General features: G+C 33.5%; 3 protein-coding genes across 3 annotated transcripts; all 3 read right to left on the bottom strand.

Moving 5' to 3' along the window:
• Positions 1–1,294: 1,294 nt before the first annotated feature.
• On the bottom strand, positions 1,295–4,543 carry LOC146909295 (nucleoside-triphosphatase). Its single transcript, XM_085723785.1, has 9 exons — positions 4,229–4,543; positions 3,870–3,998; positions 3,331–3,387; positions 3,122–3,214; positions 2,741–2,946; positions 2,566–2,657; positions 2,080–2,294; positions 1,783–1,975; positions 1,295–1,524 (listed from the first exon to the last, which is right to left on the bottom strand). Exons 1-9 carry the CDS (start codon positions 4,469–4,471, stop codon positions 1,382–1,384), a joined length of 1,371 nt encoding a protein of 456 aa, XP_085579911.1. The 5' UTR covers positions 4,472–4,543; the 3' UTR covers positions 1,295–1,381.
• A 4,315-nt stretch (positions 4,544–8,858) lies between these two features.
• On the bottom strand, positions 8,859–11,393 carry LOC146909294 (pentatricopeptide repeat-containing protein At5g15010, mitochondrial-like). The gene has a single exon (XM_085723782.1). It carries the CDS (start codon positions 11,090–11,092, stop codon positions 9,347–9,349), a length of 1,746 nt encoding a protein of 581 aa, XP_085579908.1. The 5' UTR covers positions 11,093–11,393; the 3' UTR covers positions 8,859–9,346.
• Positions 11,394–13,303: 1,910 nt separating this feature from the next.
• LOC146909293 (apyrase 2-like) lies at positions 13,304–18,161 on the bottom strand. Its single transcript, XM_085723781.1, has 9 exons — positions 17,572–18,161; positions 17,187–17,315; positions 17,036–17,092; positions 16,861–16,953; positions 14,800–15,005; positions 14,552–14,643; positions 14,149–14,360; positions 13,865–14,054; positions 13,304–13,761 (listed from the first exon to the last, which is right to left on the bottom strand). The coding sequence occupies exons 1-9, from the start codon at positions 17,881–17,883 to the stop codon at positions 13,649–13,651; spliced, it is 1,404 nt and encodes a 467-aa protein (XP_085579907.1). The 5' UTR covers positions 17,884–18,161; the 3' UTR covers positions 13,304–13,648.
• Positions 18,162–19,040: the final 879 nt, after the last annotated feature.

Raw genomic sequence — 19,040 nt, 5'->3', positions numbered from 1 at the left:
ATGATAGAATTTAAAAGTAAAATAATATTAAGTAATGTGACTTAATTATTTCTCTTTTAAATTTGGGAAATACCAACCGGTGTTTCCGGGACACCGGTTAAGGAAGTAAATATAGAAGTATTGTATTGAAAGTTGTGTAGTCAACTCCTCAAAAGTCCAAAAAGTGTTATTTTAAACTTAAAAATTTCTTGTTTTGGCTTCCTTGACAGATGTCCAGAGGCATTGGTTAACATGACCCTTTAAATTTTATTATTTATGCGTGTCTAAATACTTTTGATTTGGAGTTGTGTCTATTTTTTAAAAGGGATTTGTTAGGACACCCGCTAGTTTTTATGAAGGTTTATTTTACCAACATACATATTTGGGTATATTTAGCCACTTTTTAGTTATTCATCTTCCCCATTACCACTTCTAAATAATTTCAGTCCACTAAAAGTCAACTTTAAATAATAATTCTTTTTTTTTTCTTGCGCACTTCATCCACCACTTCGTTAGCGATAAAGAATCCCATTAGAAATTCGATGACCTTTGATGAATTCAGACTGAGCGTTAGAGATAATAGTTCCGATTACATGACAAATCCTATTTGTTAAGACCTTCACCAACACTTTGTAGATGTAACCAACAAGATAAATGGGTGTGAGTTCGGCCAGACACTGAGGATTCTCAACCTTTAAAATTAAAGCTATAAAGGTTAATTCAAGTCTTTCACCAGTTTTTCGTTTCGATGAAACTCATATATGAATCATAAAACATATGCTTTAATCTCGGACCAGAACTCCATAATGAACCACCTGAGCACCGTTAACATTGATAGAAATAATAGAATTGATCCTTCATCTACTAGCCATTAACCCATTGGAAGAATTTTTTTGTTGGTCCCCTTCCTTATGCCAGTTCAGTCTAGGTTTCTACCACTGCACACTGTTATGAAACTTTGATAGCGAGAATAGTTGGGATGAAAGAGAATGAAGTTCCTCCACCTCCTCCTCCGATAACTTTCTCCTCCCCTTTATTATCAAGAACCGACCTCCGATTCTTTATAACCGAAAAATTCATCCCAACTTTTCAACATACACAATAGTTTTGGACTCCAATTATCTTCATCGACAATCAACAACCCCAAGCTAATTGAACATCGTAAATCTCTCAATCTTGATCTTTTAGAAGTTTGAGTCCTAAGTTGAATTTCAAATTGAAAAATATATTCTAAACTTGCATATAAACAGGGATATTCTCAACGTCATATTCTCATAAACAACACAAATTAAATATTTAAAATAAATTTTCTCAATAGAAAAAACATATCAGACTTAATTTATTTCATTTTACGCATAATTGCCTTCTAGTGCTGGAACATCTTATAGTAATATCCAGAAGTTTAAACAAAATACATCAATCGTTCAAATTTAGGTAACGATGATATGGCTTCTACAGCATTGCCTAGAGGCCATGCAGCTTCCAAAACAGCATCTTGATATTCAATTTCCTTCCCCGATGTAATTTCTTGCAATGGATCTAAGCCTGCCAACAAAATGGAAGCAATTATTGCATGAAAACATTGTAGTCTACAACAATATTTCTTTACAAATAAATCTATATTAAAGTTATAAATCATCGTCACGCTCACACGCAGTCATACATTTGATGACCATCAAAATCAGAGGACCACTAAAGTCATGACTGTGTGAATGCGTGAAAAAATGATTGCATGGAATCATGAAATCGTAATTTTTCAACTCATACAACTAAAAGCTATCAAATTTCATAGCAAAAACTTACCAAATCCATCAACGAGCAACACATACTGATATATAAGATCCATGCATACATATGAAGCTATATTTTTCTTAGCAAGAAATGGATAAGTGGATTTGGCATCATCAAAATTTAATGCACAAGCTTTCTTAGCTTCACTCACGAGATCCACAGGACGAATTTTGAAATTAGGTGTCTTTGGATCAACCATACCAACCTAAAATAATTAATTGACGATGTAATTAGCAAGGTTTTATTAAATAACATCAAATCAAAGTGGTTAAGAAATTATAAAAGAAAACAATAATACATTATACATACATCTTCAGGTAGGTAAAAGAAAGATGAAGAAGCAAAAAGGTGTTTCTGTCCATTTCCCCCTCCACCATTCCAAATTCCACCAAAAGTGCAATTTTGATAGGGACATGGATAGTTCAATTTAAGAGCCTTACGAATTATCTTTTTGCAACCATTAAAGTTAGCCCCAGAAGCAGGGGCACTGGCCTTAAACTCCTCTCCAGCATATGTGTATGTCCCTTTTAAGAACAAAAAATAATCCTATGTTATTAACATATCATAATATTCAACTAAAAAAACACACAAAAACACAAAAATTTACTGAAATTTGAAACATTGATCTCTAAAATTAATGAAATTAAAATATTGAAATCGTTGATCGTGTAAAATTTGTGTTTCAATCAAATTAACCTTTGAAATTATCATAGACGAAATAGTGTGATCGAAGATTTTTCAGTTTTAACAAACAATTTGAAACTTCAATAACTTGTGAAACTTATTAGTGTTTACCATCAAATCCAGCTAAAAGGCAAGGGTTAGGAGAACTACGAGTGACCTTCAAAATCTCAGCTCTAGATGCTTCTCTACCAAAGTGTAAGTAACTGAAAGAAACAATATATTATTAGCCATGATATATATGCTATTAAAAATTTCATATACATGTTGAATTAGAAGAAAATTAAACCTATGAACATAGAGATCATATGGTTTTCCCTTAAGTACAAGCTTCTTTATATATGGATCAACTCCATCAGCAACTTTTGGAGCATTTTGAGCTGTTTTCTTTGACACTGCATATGCCATTTGAACTGATCCACCTCCAAGATCCATTACTCCCACTGTTTTTGTGTACTTTTTCCCTAAATTCCCCAATGCATAGTTAACTGTCACCTATTAAGAAAATAATGAAAATAATTAATACCAATGCATAGGATTTTTTACTTAGTAGATCATTGAAATCGTTTGACTTTGACAATGATCATTATTTCTAAAGTCATATTATTTCTCAAAGAGATATGAATATAAAAAATAAAAATAAAAAACTTTAGTTCTATATTTGTCATACCCATAGATAAGAACCTTCTTGGGTTCCATCAATAATAGAAACTGCATCAGGTTGAACGTTGAAGGTACTTCTATTGCTGAACATATCCCTTACCTAAGGTAATCAATTAACAACACAAAATTAAGCTCTAATTAAAGCATGGAAAGTTTAGATCTAATTGCTAATTATAATATTGAAAAATAAAATAACAAAATAAAACTAATAATTACCGCTTGCAATATCTTTTCAGAAGCATCTCCATTCAAAAGCCTTAAACCTGCGGTTGCCTGCAATAATATTATCATGCAAATTATGTTACAAATTATTTAATCCTTTTACATATTGAAACAATTAACAGTGATTATAAATTTGATTTATTTTTTATCAGAGTAATTGATATTTTCTGTCTCTAATTTCAATGATGGAATTATATAAACATAGACCAAAAATGAAAAAAATATGTTGTTACACATTTCACTCATTTATTTATGGGTAGAACAATTCTTGATTATTTTGGCCAGAACATCAAATTAGCAGGGCCCATTTTCCATGAGAACCTAGGGTTAACACAAAAAAATATTTCACACATTTGCGTAGTCAGTAAATCAATGATTGTTGGAACAAGATCACTCCAGAATTGAAATTTGATATTTTAAATTTTTTTTTTTAAATTGTTTGCTTTCTGCATATTTCGATCTAACTGTCATCGATGTGATTACGGCGCGAATCTATGAATTTGTGACTACACCAAATAGAAGAAAAAACCCACCCCAAGTCTAACTGGTGTCTTGTAATGCAGATCCTCAGGGACCACATTTTCTGCTTGCTGTAGAAGTGGAATCAAAGATTTTGCAGCTTGTTCCGGATCATTCGCGTATGAACTCAAACCAGGGGTTATCTACAACATAACACAATGAAGCAAGTATTGAAGAGAATATTGATTGACATGAATATATTTACATATATATACTCCCTCCAGTCTCCAATATAAATAAAATGTCAAATGTATTTGATTCAAATTTAGACCAAATACATTTGACTTTTTGATTATATTTAAGATCCGAGGGAGTAACTTTATACTAATGAAGAAGAACAAAAAAATGTGATGCAAAAAAATGTTATTGTCACCTTGTTAAAAAACTCAACATCTTTGCCAATATGAAGAAGATCTAAGTTTTGATCAAAATGGTAAACATGGATACGGCTACCAGTGCTACCAGCATCAAACACGACAGCATAAGAGGAAATTGTTTCTTGTTTTTGGAAAATCTTTCGATTAGTGAGTAGGTTGTTTCCTAAATATTGTGAGGAAGTGATTGTAGGCATTAGCATGAGTAGAAGAGTCGTGATTAGTGTCATTAGGAACTCCATGGTCTTAATTTTTTGGACAGAGCAAAATAATTCTGAAATTGGTCACAGCTTAATTAACCAGCTTAATCATGTGTTTGTCATAATTCACAACCCACTATGTATAACTGGCAAAAGTGAAGATCAATTAATTATTTAAATGACATGATTAACTCGCGTTTTCTTTCTCTTAAACTATGTTATATACCGCTGTTAGTGGACTAATTAATAACATTGTGGCATGGGTGCTCTAATTATTTAATCTTGATAGAATCAACACATTGTTTAAATGTGGTACAATATATGGCAAGGACACAAAATATTACTACAATTGACAATAAAAAATTACCCATGAGAAGCTCTTTTTGTTAAAAGATATTGATATTTTGAGCAAATAGCTCATACGCAAGTCATCCAAATTACACATAACATTTGACGATACACTTTACAATTCAAGCATAGACCACCAAATGATTAAGCATGTTTTAACATACTATTTGGCATGAGACAACTAATATCCAGCCAAACAAGCACTAAATTATAGTAAACATCAACAAAAAATGCACATTCCAAAAATAGTGTTAAGATGTTTAAAGGCAGACGCATCCACCAACACCACGTAAATCCACAAGAATTCTGCTCTTTACCCAAATAGTTTTGCTCACTCCCAAAGTAAAAGTCCAAAATGCCCCTACGTAACTTAACTTGCGTCAGTGTATTATGAGTTTATGTTAAGTCACACTACGTGACTTAACATGCACTAGTGTATTCTGAGCTCATGTTAAGTCACGTCACGTGACTTAACATGCGTTAGTGTATTATGAACGTGATAATGTTGTATATTTTATTTTATTTTTAAAACAAAATATAACAAACATGTTTCCTTAAAGTTGCAACCAGGTCCCTTATTTTTTTCTTAAAGCACTGCACGCTGAACATGTTTCTTTTTTTAACAATGTAAAAAAAAGGTATAAAAGGCGCCAAATCTTTTCTAAAAGGAAAAAAAAAAATCCTAGTTTCTAACCTATCATGTGCGTAGTTGTTTTCAAGAGGTGGAATTAGCAGCACTAGTAATTTACTATTACTAAAAAAATTTCAACGTATCCTGATGCAATATTCTACCATTTTGATTTTTTTTTTTAAGTAATATAATACCATTTTGATTGTTGAGCGTAGTGTATAAATTAATTAAAATCACCGAAGTAGTACCATTGAAGCATTCACACGGAAAGGAAAAACAGTTTTTTTTCTTTTCAAAAAAAAATAAAAAATGAAATTGACAAAACTATCATTAAGTGACTTCAAACAATGACACATGGTTAGAAGTATTTTATATATATAGCCTCTCACGCCTCTTACGTTTAATAGGTCGGCTTACTTAAGTAAATACGAACAATATTATTTATTATGATATTATAAAATTTTGTACTTTGAATTAAATTATAAATTTGTTAACCTTTTCAGTAATTTAAGGTTATTATTATACATTAATTTTTCGCATATTTAAATGTATTATTATAAACTAGAATTGAAATATGATATGATATATAGTCAAGTTCCCTAAAAACTCATGTTAAATATCAAAATAGAGTTTAATCTAATTGGTATTAGGAAAATATGGAATCAAAAAATAGGAAAATATGGAGTTAAAAATAGGAAAATTTGGAAAAGGGTGCTTACCTACTAGAACCTCAATGTGTAAACTGCAGAAGTCAATTGAAAAATGGGTGTATGTCTGTTGTTACATGTGAGTTAGCAAAGGATATTTAGAGAAGAAATGACTCATATTTTGCTGTAAATCACTGTTCTAATAGCATCAATTGCAAACTTTGGATGCTGCTAATGTGAAACTAAAATAGTGTATGCTACTTAAGGTTTTTGACATCAGATACTCGATGAAAATCAAGAGCTTTAGTGGTGTATTATATGAATGGCAACATTCCCAAATTAAACCGCTTTTTAATTTCCAAACAATATCCAGACTGGTTTCAATCACAAATGGACTTTTCATGGTAGAGAAATTGAAAGACCAGCAGCAACTAAAAATAACTGATGAATATAACTTTACATATACACCAAGCTAAGGAATTATGTTATACACTTATACTTTCTTACTTCAATTCTTGCACAACACACATCAATTAGGTCTACAAGCCATTGCATTTGAACAAAACCATGCATTGTTATGAAAGCAGCAAAAAAAATTAACAAAAGTAAAAAATCATAAACTCTTCTAGCAAGTGTAAGAACCACATACTAAATGCCAATGAATCCACAAATTCTTTCAGAAACCACTTTGATAAGAATCAACATGTGGCAATTAAGAGTACAGATTTTGATAGTGTAAAGCTCATAGCATTTAATTACAATTACCTGGAAGCAAATCCATCCAATGGCAACACCATCCATGTAAGGTTTGATACGTTAAGTTTTAAGCCATGCTACATTGATTCAAATGGAGCTAAGTTTTCTTTTGACAGAAAATACAAAAGAGAGGAGTGAATAGGGAAGCCAACAAATCTGATGATTTGCTAGCCAAGAGAGGAGTGACAATTAATGGGAGGATTATTGAGTGGTTCACACAGAATATAGGATAAAGTGAGCGTATTTTGTCAGGATTTTCATTGATTTGTTCATTCATATCTGTTTTGGCTCTTTCTGTGGTGTGCTGGATTTTATATTTTTAGCTTCAGTGTACATTTTCAGCAGAAACCTAAAAGACTTATGTGGGGTGGCTCAGTGGATTGGAGTTATTTCTTTGGCTTCGTTTGTCCCATCTTCGTAACATACTTGTTTCAGAAGTTTGTTGTTGGCGAGGCTATGCATCGTGAGATTCTGGCCGTGTTTGTCGATAATTGGACTATCACCTTTGAGGAGGCTGTTGTTTGCATATCTGTTTAGCATTCTTTATCAAGCTAATCTTCATTTCATTTGGTGTAATGTCAAGGAGTATGGATTTCCAAATATTGCTTTGGGTCTAAGGTGGAAATCTTGTTGTGACATGTTATCTTAATTAGTTCTTTGGACGGATTTTGGTGTTCTTTCAGGTGTGCTATTTCTCTGGCGTGGATTGTTTCATCTTGGCATCAGATCTGTTTTGGGAGTTTTGCTGCTAGCGTATCTAGATATCATGAGGCACGGGCTGTGTTTCTCGACAATTGGCCTCTCGCCTTTGATGAGGCTTATTGTTTGCATATCTGTTTATCATTCTTTGTCAAACTAGTCATCTTTTCAGTTTGGTGTTTGGCTTTCCAATTTCTGCTGCCTTATTCAGCTCTTTGGGCAGCTTTGGTGTTCGTAATTTCTGAAACTTTCGTATCATATCTTTCATGCTTGCTGATATGACATATGTTGGTAAAGTGTCTATGCTTCAAGGTATCAAGAGTTGAAGGATGGTGAATTATAAGGAGTGTACTTGGCTTTGAGGATTATTTAATCTATCCTATCAAACAGGTTGCACCCTGCGTGCCATAGGGTAGACTCTTGGAATTTTGATAGCTGTAAATTTTACTAGACTAAGCATCATGGTGCCTTAGGTGTTTTTTGATCTAATTGTTGTTTATCTGGTTGGATAAGTGTAGCCTTTAGGCTGGTGGCACTTTTGGTGTATCAAACTTTTGTACGATGTTTTGTCCAACTTGCGAACACATGATTGTGTGGGCTCTCTGCAACCCTTTATAGAAGGCGGGTAAAGTTTCGCTTACTTTGATGCTGGGTTTGGACCTTTATTAATAAAATTTTAACTATTGAAAAAAAAATACAAAAATTGTATAGACAGCATTACTCTTACATATATTACAATTACAAAGTATAAAATAAGAAATATAATACCAATTATGGATAGAAAAATCAATTAAACAAAATACACACAAGGGCATCAAAATGACCCCCAATCTCCATAGTGTTTTTGAATGATAGGCAATCCACCAAACCTGTTTGATATACATTAAAATATTCGTTTTTTCTTTAAGGGATATTACCAAGGAGACCTAAGACCTAGTGTGGGTGCAGGGATAGGCTGAAGTTCAAGCTAAGCAGCCTGTTGCATCCAATTCCAGGACCCAAAAACAGTAACAGCAGATTTGCAGGGACCAAAGACCCTGAAATGAACTAAAATAAAGATGTTCTGCAATTCCTAAACTGATCCATGCCATGGGTTTAAAAAAGTTGATTGTTGATGTTTCGATGTACTGCAGTTTTCTTTTTTAGAATAAATAAAAAATAATAATCGCAATCTAAATCCAGGTGTATATTAAGATTTTAGTATAGTACCATGGGTGATAAATTCCTATGGTCTATGTTAGTTTATTTTACTTCATATCTGTGCTAACTATCAATTGACATTATTAAATGGCAATCAAAAGCATCATAGCAGGGTTCATAGAGATTCTTACAAGTTATAACACATATGTTACATGTAAGAACTGGTTCTTAACCATTAAAAGAATGTGTCATTTTAAAACACAAATATTTGAAATAACTTGCAAAACACATGTTCATAGTATTGATGAAGCATTGTAGGGCTAACTAAAAATAAGTTAAGAACTCTAAACCGATTCTACCCTTGGTGATGCGCTTAAAGTTACATATAAGCACCTAAATTCAGCTCCTGTATTACAACAAACCCCCAAGATCAACCAGTACAATGACTATATCACTGCAAATTAACCCAAAGTTTCCAATTTTGTAACAATTAACAGACCTATGTTTTTTTAAAGTTGCATCATCTTGCAGCTCTTGTTTAAGGCAAGGCAGTTGAAGTCTGAATGGACAACAACAAAAGTGCATGCCAAGCACCTGTTTGGAGTATTCAATAAATTTAAAAAGTATAGTGACCAACAAGTGGTGCCTTCATCGTAGACAAAGGAAGTGCAATTGAACCTATTGCTAGATAAGGATTTACTTCTCCCAGAAAGAAAAGCCTCCTTCTCTTGTTACACTTCTGGTCTCAGGTTCACGAAGAAAATCCTTTTCCCTATCAAATTTACTTTGTATAGGTTTGACATTCTTTTTAACACCACCATGTTCCAATTGTTTGTGTTCTAGATCTGTTACCTGGCTGTCTGTTACTTGTCTCCCAGAAAGCCATGTCTGAAGCATATTTTCTGTCTTTGGTTCAGGGAGAAAACCTTTCTCTTGCATCTCTATATAATATTTGTATGCTTCCTCCACCTTACAATTCAGAAACAGACCATGAATCAGTACAATATACGAGCTACGATCATGGCCGATTCCATCTTCCCTCATTGCATTCCATATCCTTTTGACTTCATCAAGTTGGCGCCACCGGCAAAACTTTCTTATCAACATTATATAAGTCTCAATAGTTGGGTTGCACCCTTGCTCTTTCATTTTGTCCAAAAGCTCAAATACTTCTTCCTTGACTCTTAATATTCGGAAGAAAGCATGAAAAGTCCGAATAGATGGGGATATGCCTCGCTTCAACATCTCATTGAAAATTTCTTTTGCTTCATCAATTTTGCGGGATTTGCAGAGAGGTTTGATCAGAGAGTTGTAAGTAATAGCATCCGGAGTAATATTGTTATCTTCCATTGTTCTAATAAGATTTACAGCTTCTTTCACCATCCTATTCTTCGCAAGAGAAAAAATGACTGCGTTATAAACCTTCCTATCAGGAGTGATATTCCTTTTCTTCATTTGTTCAAACAGCTGGAGCACCCTATAAAATTTAGAAGACTTTGAATAACAAGATATTATACTTGCATACGAGACAACATCATGTTGGATTCGTCTCTTACTCATCTCCTCCCAAATCCTCTCTGCATTGCGAGCACTAACAATCAAACTGCACCATCCATTAAGAATAATGTTAAAACTTTTGGTGTCAAGTGGGAAAACATTTTTGTTGCAGAACAATAAGTGCTCAGCATCCTGCACATTCTTGTACCGACAAAGCGCAGAAAGAAGGCCTTGAAACTCATACAATCCAACTTGAAAATTAAACCGTTTAAAAGCATAGAAAGTGTTTATAGCCCTACCAACATCATGAACAGCACAATATTTCCTTATCATTATCAAAAGAGTTTGTGGGGTAACAATAGATTCACCCGTTTTTCCTCTTCTCATTTCTTCAACTAATGCCCAAGCAGTATCAAATCTCCTCATTTTACCAAGAACAGATATCATTGAATGATATTCACGAACAGAATGATCATACCCCGGTTGCTTTCCAGCCCACAAGAAAAAAGTAAAAGCTGCTTCCCAATCATTGCGAACCCTCGAAAGAACCTCCACAACCAACTCTGATGATGCTTTAACATTGCAATCCTCAAGCTTCTGCTTAATCTCATAGGGCCCAGAACCCGGTTTGTGAATTATATCCAAAATGGTCTTCACATCTTCGACAAAACCATCATCCCTTAAATGTAATTGACTATTATTCTTATCATGATCATCATCGTCGTCGTCTTCATTATCGTCATCGTCACTTGAGGATTCAGCAGAAAAGAACCTAACTGAAAAACTAAATTTCGGTGGAGCGAAAAAAGTGTAATAATTTGAAGAATTAAAAGCATTTATAAGAGGCTTGTGAACTATATCACAGTGATTGACGGTGAATGAGTTTTGCCTTATGCGTACTAGAGCAATAGAAAGAACAGATAGGTTAGATCTGATTCTGATCATGATATAAAGATAATGAAATCAATGTTGAAATTGGATAGAGCGTAAGAGTATAATTACCGAGTCAATTGAAGTTTGAAGGCAAGGTGTTTGTAAAAATGACTCAGAAAGAAGCAAAGAGAAAACATTCAGTGACGTAATGTACACAAGGAAAGGGAAAAAAGTGTAATCCCGATAATCACAGCTCGATTGGTTTAAAGCAGTTGAATTATAACTCAAAGACTTGATTGGTTTGATATCCTTCAATTCTTAAATGTTCTTATTTTACGACATATAAGCACAAGTAATCCTTCAAAAACAAAATAGGCACAAGGGTTTAGTCCCAAAATACATTTTAATATATTGAAACTATTTTTAATCTCTATATAAAAAAGGGGAATTAGTTACTTTAGTCCATGAATAGGAAAGGAGTCGTCAATTTAGTCCCTGAATGCAGATAAATTGCAAAATAGTCCCTGAATGTAGACTCTTTTAGTCAATTTAGTCCATGAATGCAGACTCAGTTAGTCAATTTAGTCCCTGAATATAGACTCTGTTAGTCACTTTAATCCCTGAAATTGACCAACAAAGTCTACATTCAGGGACTATTTTGCAATTTCTCTGCATTCAGGGACTAAAGTGACTAATTCCCCATAAAAAAAAAATATTCAACTTTAGTCCTTCATTTATTTAGTTTTCAGAGTTAATCCCCACAATATTCTTAAAATTTGCACACCTGGTTGAAAGAAGTTTAAGTCAACCTTGCTATGTCCGCATTTTATATTAGAGGAACAATAATTTTTTTTCGAAGGAAACATTTTAATTTTAATGTTACGTAAAATACAATGAAGAATATTATTAATGTTAGGGCAATGCTAACAAGTGTATTAGAAATCCGCTTTATATTAGAAATGATGTGTTTAACACCTCTAAACTTTAGAAATTGACTTTTTTTATCTTGAATTTATCACTTAATTCCATTTTCAACTTCTTAACAAGTGCTCTTAATGTTAGCATGACCCTTAATGTTAAACACAATACTAAATATATGTAGGGTCACAAGTAGCATTTCCCATATATGTCTAATACTATTGAATCATCAGCTCCTAAAAAAAAAAAATTACTGAACACCAGATTAACATAAGTCTGCTTTATCAATAGAATACAGATCGAGTCAAGTTATACCCACATCATCATATCTTCCTAACCATCATTAAACATCATTCACATTGTCATATCGTCCAAACAATCATTGTGTGTTTGGTTTAGGAGAGAAGTTGTGAAGAGAGAAGTTGTGAAGAGAGAGTATAGGAAGAGAGAAATAAGTGAGAAATAGAGTAGATTTGACATATTATTTGGTATAAAAGAGAAATGAGAGAAATAGGGAAGAAAGAAGTGTGTTAAACTTTTGAAAAGACCAAAATATCCTTAAACTAAACTTTAATATACAATTTTATTATATTTGAATTAATTTTTTACAAAGAAATTTAATAACTTATTTACTTAATTAATTATCTATTTAAAATTTTATAATTTAGTCGGTTAAACTATTTCATTAGTTAACTAAATAGTAGTTTAATTTTATTTTTTGTTCAACAAAAAGTAGTTTAATTTTATTTTATTTATGATAATATAAAAGAGGGATCGAAGAGGTAATGGCAGAGAGAGATGTAGTTTCTTTTTGGACATGCTACAACAAAAACTTGATAATAGTACAATAGTAGTAAAAAAAGAAAACAGTACAATAGTTGTATATCAGCAGGGACAATTTTGGAAAAGAGAAAAAAGATCAGCCGTCTGCTCCATTTCTTCGCACCTCCAGGGAGAAATAAAACAGGCGTGGGTCCCACCATATTTGGTCTCTCTCTTCAAACTCTCTTCTAAACCAAACAGGAGAAGTTGCTTCTCTCTATCCAACTTCTCTCTTCCCTCTTTCTCTCTTTCTTATTTCTCCTCTACCAAACACGAACATGATTATCATTTGCTTTCCCTATACTTTAACTGGCATGGACATGCTTTACTAAGACAGTTTTTTTACTAAGACAGTTTTGAATTAGTACATACAACAATCTGATTAAAATATTTGAAATTTTGATTACCATTAATAAATTTTCCTTTAGATTTCTATGCAAGAATCTCAAAATAAGTTGTGTGATTAACATGAACTCATCCACAATTGACTATATTCACAAGTAAGAGTTACCAAAATCATTAGTCCCAGATGCCACAACAAGATGAGAAGAAATAAAGGATTAACTATAATCACAAACGAAAACATTTAAACAAAAATGAAATGGTGTAAGCATCACCATTTTGTTCATCTTTCCAGACAAGATATATAGATGCACTTAATGAATCGAATGAATCTGCCAGAGCTGTAAATCAGATATATTGTGAATTAATTACGTATGAAAAATAATGAAGCTATAATCTCTCGTTATTCCTGAAAAATAGACCCATATCCAATTCCAATTTTGCCTGAAGTAATTTCTGATCACCATGAATGACAGGCAGTGTTTCACCACAAATTTCATGCTCCAAGATTTTGGATGAGTAATCTAACTCATGAAATCGGTGCTGTTACGTAGATGATACTGCTTCAATGGCGCTTCCTAGCGGCCAAGCTGCCTCGACAAGGGCATCGTCGTATTTAACTTTCTTTACCAATGTAATCTCTTGCCATGGATATATGCCTGCAAACAAGTGAAAGCAATAAGCGTAGGAAGATAGTTAGTAACTCAGAGTTTGTAGAAACACCGTCATGTATAACTATCCAAACTTTGGAATAAAACCTACCAAACCCATCAACAAGCAATGTATACTGGTATACAAGATCCATGCAAAGATATGGAAGGTTCCCCTCTTCAACTCGTGGATAAGTGGATTTGGCATTCTCGAGTTTTGTTTGGCAAGCCTGCTTGGCAGCATCCTCAAAATCCGCAGGACGAACAATTGCAACTGGTGAGTTTGGATTAACAAAACCAGCCTGTGAACAAGTAATATGGCAATACAGTAGAATTAGAAATTTAGAAGCACTTCTGACAATTGTTCCAAGAAGCGTTAAATGAAAAAATAAATACCTCAGCAGCCCGGTCAAAGAAAAATGAGGCAACAAATAGGTTTTTCTGTCCATCCCCACCTCCACCATTCCATATCCCACCAAAAGTGCACTTCATATGTGTACATGTTGACTCATTGACTTTGAGAGCCTTGTGAGCCACGCTTTTGCATTCATTTAAGCTTGCTCCAGAGGATGAAGCCTTAAATGACTTTCCTCCATAGTTGTAAGTTCCTAAGAAGAATTTTAAAAAATCCACTTGTCATCAGAACTTTAAGACATGAAGAAAAAGCATATAAAAAGTATAATTATTCGGTACTCTTTTTTCGTATCAACTAATGAAAGGATAATCAAAAGAGATGAAAAGCAACTCAATCAAAACAGTGCCGGCTGGCAGGGATACAGAGAGGAGAAGTTGTAATTACCATCAGAGCCAGATAAGATACACGGGTTTTCAGCATCACCGGAAACCTTTAAAATCTCTGCACGAGCTGCTAGTAAACCATAGCGCAAGTAACTGAGAGCGAGAAGTAAAAAATCTATTAGTCTATTACAAGATATCTATGACTGCAAAGTGTAAGTATCCAGGTCCATGAGTTAATGCTATTAGTATTAAAGGCCTGTGAACAAAGAAAAGAAAAATATTGTAGACAAGCATATCAAGTAGAAAAACCTGTGAACATAGAGGTAATATTTTCTTCCCCTGAGGAACATCTCCTTGACATATGGATCCTCTCCATCTGTTACTTGTGGAGCCATGGCAGCATCAGACTCAGAGATGGCATATGCCATCTGAACAGATCCACCTCCAAGATCAACTACCCCAACAGTCTTTGAATAATCTTTTCCCAAGTTCCCCAATAGGTAGTTAATTGTAACCTAAAATAAAACGAGACAAGGTAACACAAACAAAATACTGCATCAGCTCTTTACTCTTAGAAGAGAGAAAACACAATTTTTTTTTTAATTATACGTAAGATATAATAATAACTAGCAGTTCATATTATATGCTTTCAACTATTAAACTATTGATCAGAACAGGTTTTATTTACCGGTGTGAATTGGTGGCTAGGAAAAGCTACCTGAGAATATATCCGGTATAACTTTTGAGAAAATATAGGATTTCTAACTTTCTAGTGTTCTGAAGACCATTCTTTAGATTTCAGAGTTCAAATAAATTGTATTTTGTTGATATATCTAAGTAGTCATCATACCATCATCCTCTTCAAATAGAAAAAACCAAATTCAACTATGTTAACGAAAACAGCATATGAAAGAATTTTATTTAAACAGGGGAACCTTAAGCTTTTCATTGTTGAACTGATTCTGATTAAATTTATCCAATGTAACAATTTATCTTGCATTATGGTAGAATTATAATCAAATCTTCGGAATCTAACAATCAGGAACAAGAAACAAGCTAACGTCCTATGTCCATCTTTCAAGTTAAGATTATCCATATTTGAGAAAACTGAGAATGATGCCCATCCATAAATCTCATAAGTCATAATGCTGTTCTTCGGAGGAATCCGCACTTTTCATTGTTAAGTTGACGCCGAAATTCATCCAGTGGAACAATTACTAGAATGTTTTACATTTTTCAAAATGAACCATATTTTTAAATATCTTGTTTTCGCATTATGATATAAGTATAAGAAATTTTTTGGTATCTAACAATCATGAACTAGAATCAAGTCAAGTAGCCAAAATGTTTTACGCCGTTCTTCAGACTTCACATCATCAATATTATATAACTTTGATAATGATGCCCACCCTGATTTCAAAATTTTATAAATCTTTTTAATGTTGTCCATATTCATCCCAGTTTTCAAACTCATAAAGTACTGCAAATCACTATTTTAAAACTATTATGAGAAAGAATTAAAGAAGTTATCAATGAGATGCCATTACCCATCCCTGTTTTGAAACTGTTATGGTAATGGTACTGTAAAACCTTATCAAACTGAACCATATTGTTAAATATCTTGCGTTTTCACAAGAGGGTCGGCATGTCTATTCTACCAAATACAGTTTCAGAAATACAGCATATCTTTAACTTTGCCAGTTCTTTTTTTTCCAAAGAAATTGATAGAATAAATTTCAGTAATGACTAAACTATTAACTTAATTAATTGCATTATTCGTCTAATGTTTCAGTGCGGTCTCTAATAGTTGTCACTTCATGTTCATGCCAATATGAAATCAGCTTATGTTATGTAACATGTTTACTAACTGCTTTCTTCAAACTAAAAGAGCACCTTTAAGTTGACCAGAGCCCAGAAGATATTCTTACCATACAGCCAAAAAATTAATTATTATTAATCACTGTATCTAAAATAAAATTCTTCTATATCTACCTGCAAAAACCATACAAGTGTTCCTTGGAGTCATACAAATAGATAGAGAAATTGTATGGTTCTCACTACCAAGATGACTTTCATCATGTCTCATATTTACAGGGAGGTTAATCAATGTGCTAAAAGACTTGCAAATTTATGCCTTCATTTAAGTTCCTACCAGTGGTGGGAAACCATTCCTCTACTACGAATAGAATTGGATTTCCTGAATATAGATTTTGTTAATTGTTAATAAAAACTCGTCAATTCTCCTCTAGTCAGGATGCATTCTAATTGTGATGCATTCATATAATACTAGTGAATGGCAGCATAGAGCCATGAGCACGCAATAAGAAAACTTCAATAAATCACTGATAGTATTATGTTCATAAATCATACCCATTGATAAGCACCTTCTTGTGTTCCATCCAACACTGTAACCACATCAGCATCAGATTTAAAGGAGCTTCTGTGCTTCAGCAAATCCCTTACCTTACATCAACGAAATTTAAATCAATAAAATGCGCACAGCTTCTAAAACCACTGAAATTGAGAAAGATACAGCAATAGTTACCGCTTGCAATATCTTATCCGATGCATCTCCTTCCAAAGCCCTTAAACCTGCAGTTGCCTGCATCACCAAATAAATTCAATTCAAATTTCCTTCATAAAAACAACACACAAAACAAATCATAAATGCAATGCCAAAAAACAAAACCACACACCCCAACTCGAACAGGTGTCTTTGATCGCAATTCCCGTGGAACAACACCCTCCGCTTTCTCCAAAAGGGAAACCAGAGATTCCGCTGCTTGCTGTGGTTTCTGAGCATACGCACTCAAACCAGGTTTAAGCTGCAAAACACGAATCAAAACTACATAAGCTGCATTTATTTAAATATAAATATTGTTTCAAACATGTCTGCTTTCCTATTGCGCTTAATTGTATATCTATATTATTGCATCTAGATATAAATAATTTAGCACATGCCACACTCAAATAATTTTGGTGAATAAATCAAAATAAACTCCTAATAAAATGCAAATTGTTCCATCTTTTTTATTTTATGGAATAAGATAATGTTCCTATTGCAGAGAAAATTGTGTTGACCTGTTCGAAAAGTTCAAGATCTTTGCCAATGTGAACAAGATCTAAATTCTGATCAAAATGAAAAACATGAACACGGCTACCAGAGCTACCAGCATCAAAAATAACAGCATAAGAGCCACCGGATTTTTTATCAGGCGAAAGTTTCCGATTAAGAAGTGCGTAATCTCCGGCAGAATCATAATTCGAGCTCGACGGCATCATATAAAGAACAAACGTGATGAGAAGGATAGGGATCGAGACAACAAGAAGAGTGCCACGGAATCTGTAGATCTTATCGGAGAGTGACTCCTGACGAGTTGGACGTTTGAGCATTTTGGTGAATTCGGAGTCGGAGGAGTGGTTATCGGAAGGAGGAGAAGTGGATTGAACGGCGGAGAGTTCGGCGGAGGAAGGTGATCGGTAACGGATCTGACCGTGGCCGTTGGATGTGGTGGCAGGTGGAGCCTGATATTGTTTGGGATCTTGTGAGGGATCCAGCTCTGTGTCTTGGGGGTGGATCTGTGAAACGACGTCGTGTAGTGTGGTTTGGTTTCACTCTCTTTTCTCTATTGTGGTGAGAGAGAGAAGAGAAGTGATTGTGATTTGTGTGTGCGGGAAAAATGGTTAAATGGTGTAATGTAATGTAAGATTGTGAAGGAAGGAAGCCAAGTGAAGATTACGTATTGTATACGGTCTTGCATACGAAGAAAATCAACCAACTTTATACTTTATGTACTTTTGGATCAACAGAATTCATTTATGTAAACATTGTATAAAAGGATTATTTGCATTTTTTTTTATTCAAGTATTATGATATTGTGCAATTTTGGAGTCCCACTTTTTCTATAAGCGATTTGGCCTCATGTTTTTTCTTTTTCTGATTTGGCATTCTCCTTCCAATTTCCTCCAAAATTAACACTAATGAGACATTATTTATTCATGTGGCACCTAACTGTTATAAACATTGAGGGACTTTTTTAGAAAACAAAAAATTAAAAAAAAATTAATAACAAAATACGCCAAAAATCAACTCATTTAGGTGAGAGCAAATTGAAATCCCTCATTCGGGTTTTAAACTTTCTGTCATTTTTAATGTTTAATTTTAAAGAAATGTCATATTGGTAATGAGAGTTGAGTGACATGTCAATAAACGTTGTATGATAGAGAAAGTCTTGTTTAGTAAGAATTAGATACAACATTTAGGCACCTATTCAAAAAAGTGAAAAGATACAAAGGAAAAAAAAAAATTAAATGATGTGTTTTTTACAATAATTAAATAAGTATATAATTTTGTGTACGTGTGCTCAAAAACTTTTTATTTAAAATTGTGATCAACCAAAAGTTTCTATATTTCGTATTCTCTTCTCGATTTTTGTCGAAGTTTATGGTGATGAGGCAGAGAAATACTTTGGCGAAAAATGCTGTTTCTCCCGACACTTTTCAACCCGAGAGTGTCCCGAGAGTGACGTGGCTTTTTTTTTTCCTCTTTT

The sequence above is a fragment of the Medicago sativa genome, chromosome 7 (genome assembly GCF_051527215.1).
Source record: "Medicago sativa cultivar Bolivia chromosome 7, Bolivia_mono, whole genome shotgun sequence".
In the NCBI taxonomy this organism is placed as follows: Eukaryota; Viridiplantae; Streptophyta; class Magnoliopsida; order Fabales; family Fabaceae; genus Medicago; species Medicago sativa.
This window is presented reverse-complemented; position numbering and strand designations above follow the sequence as displayed.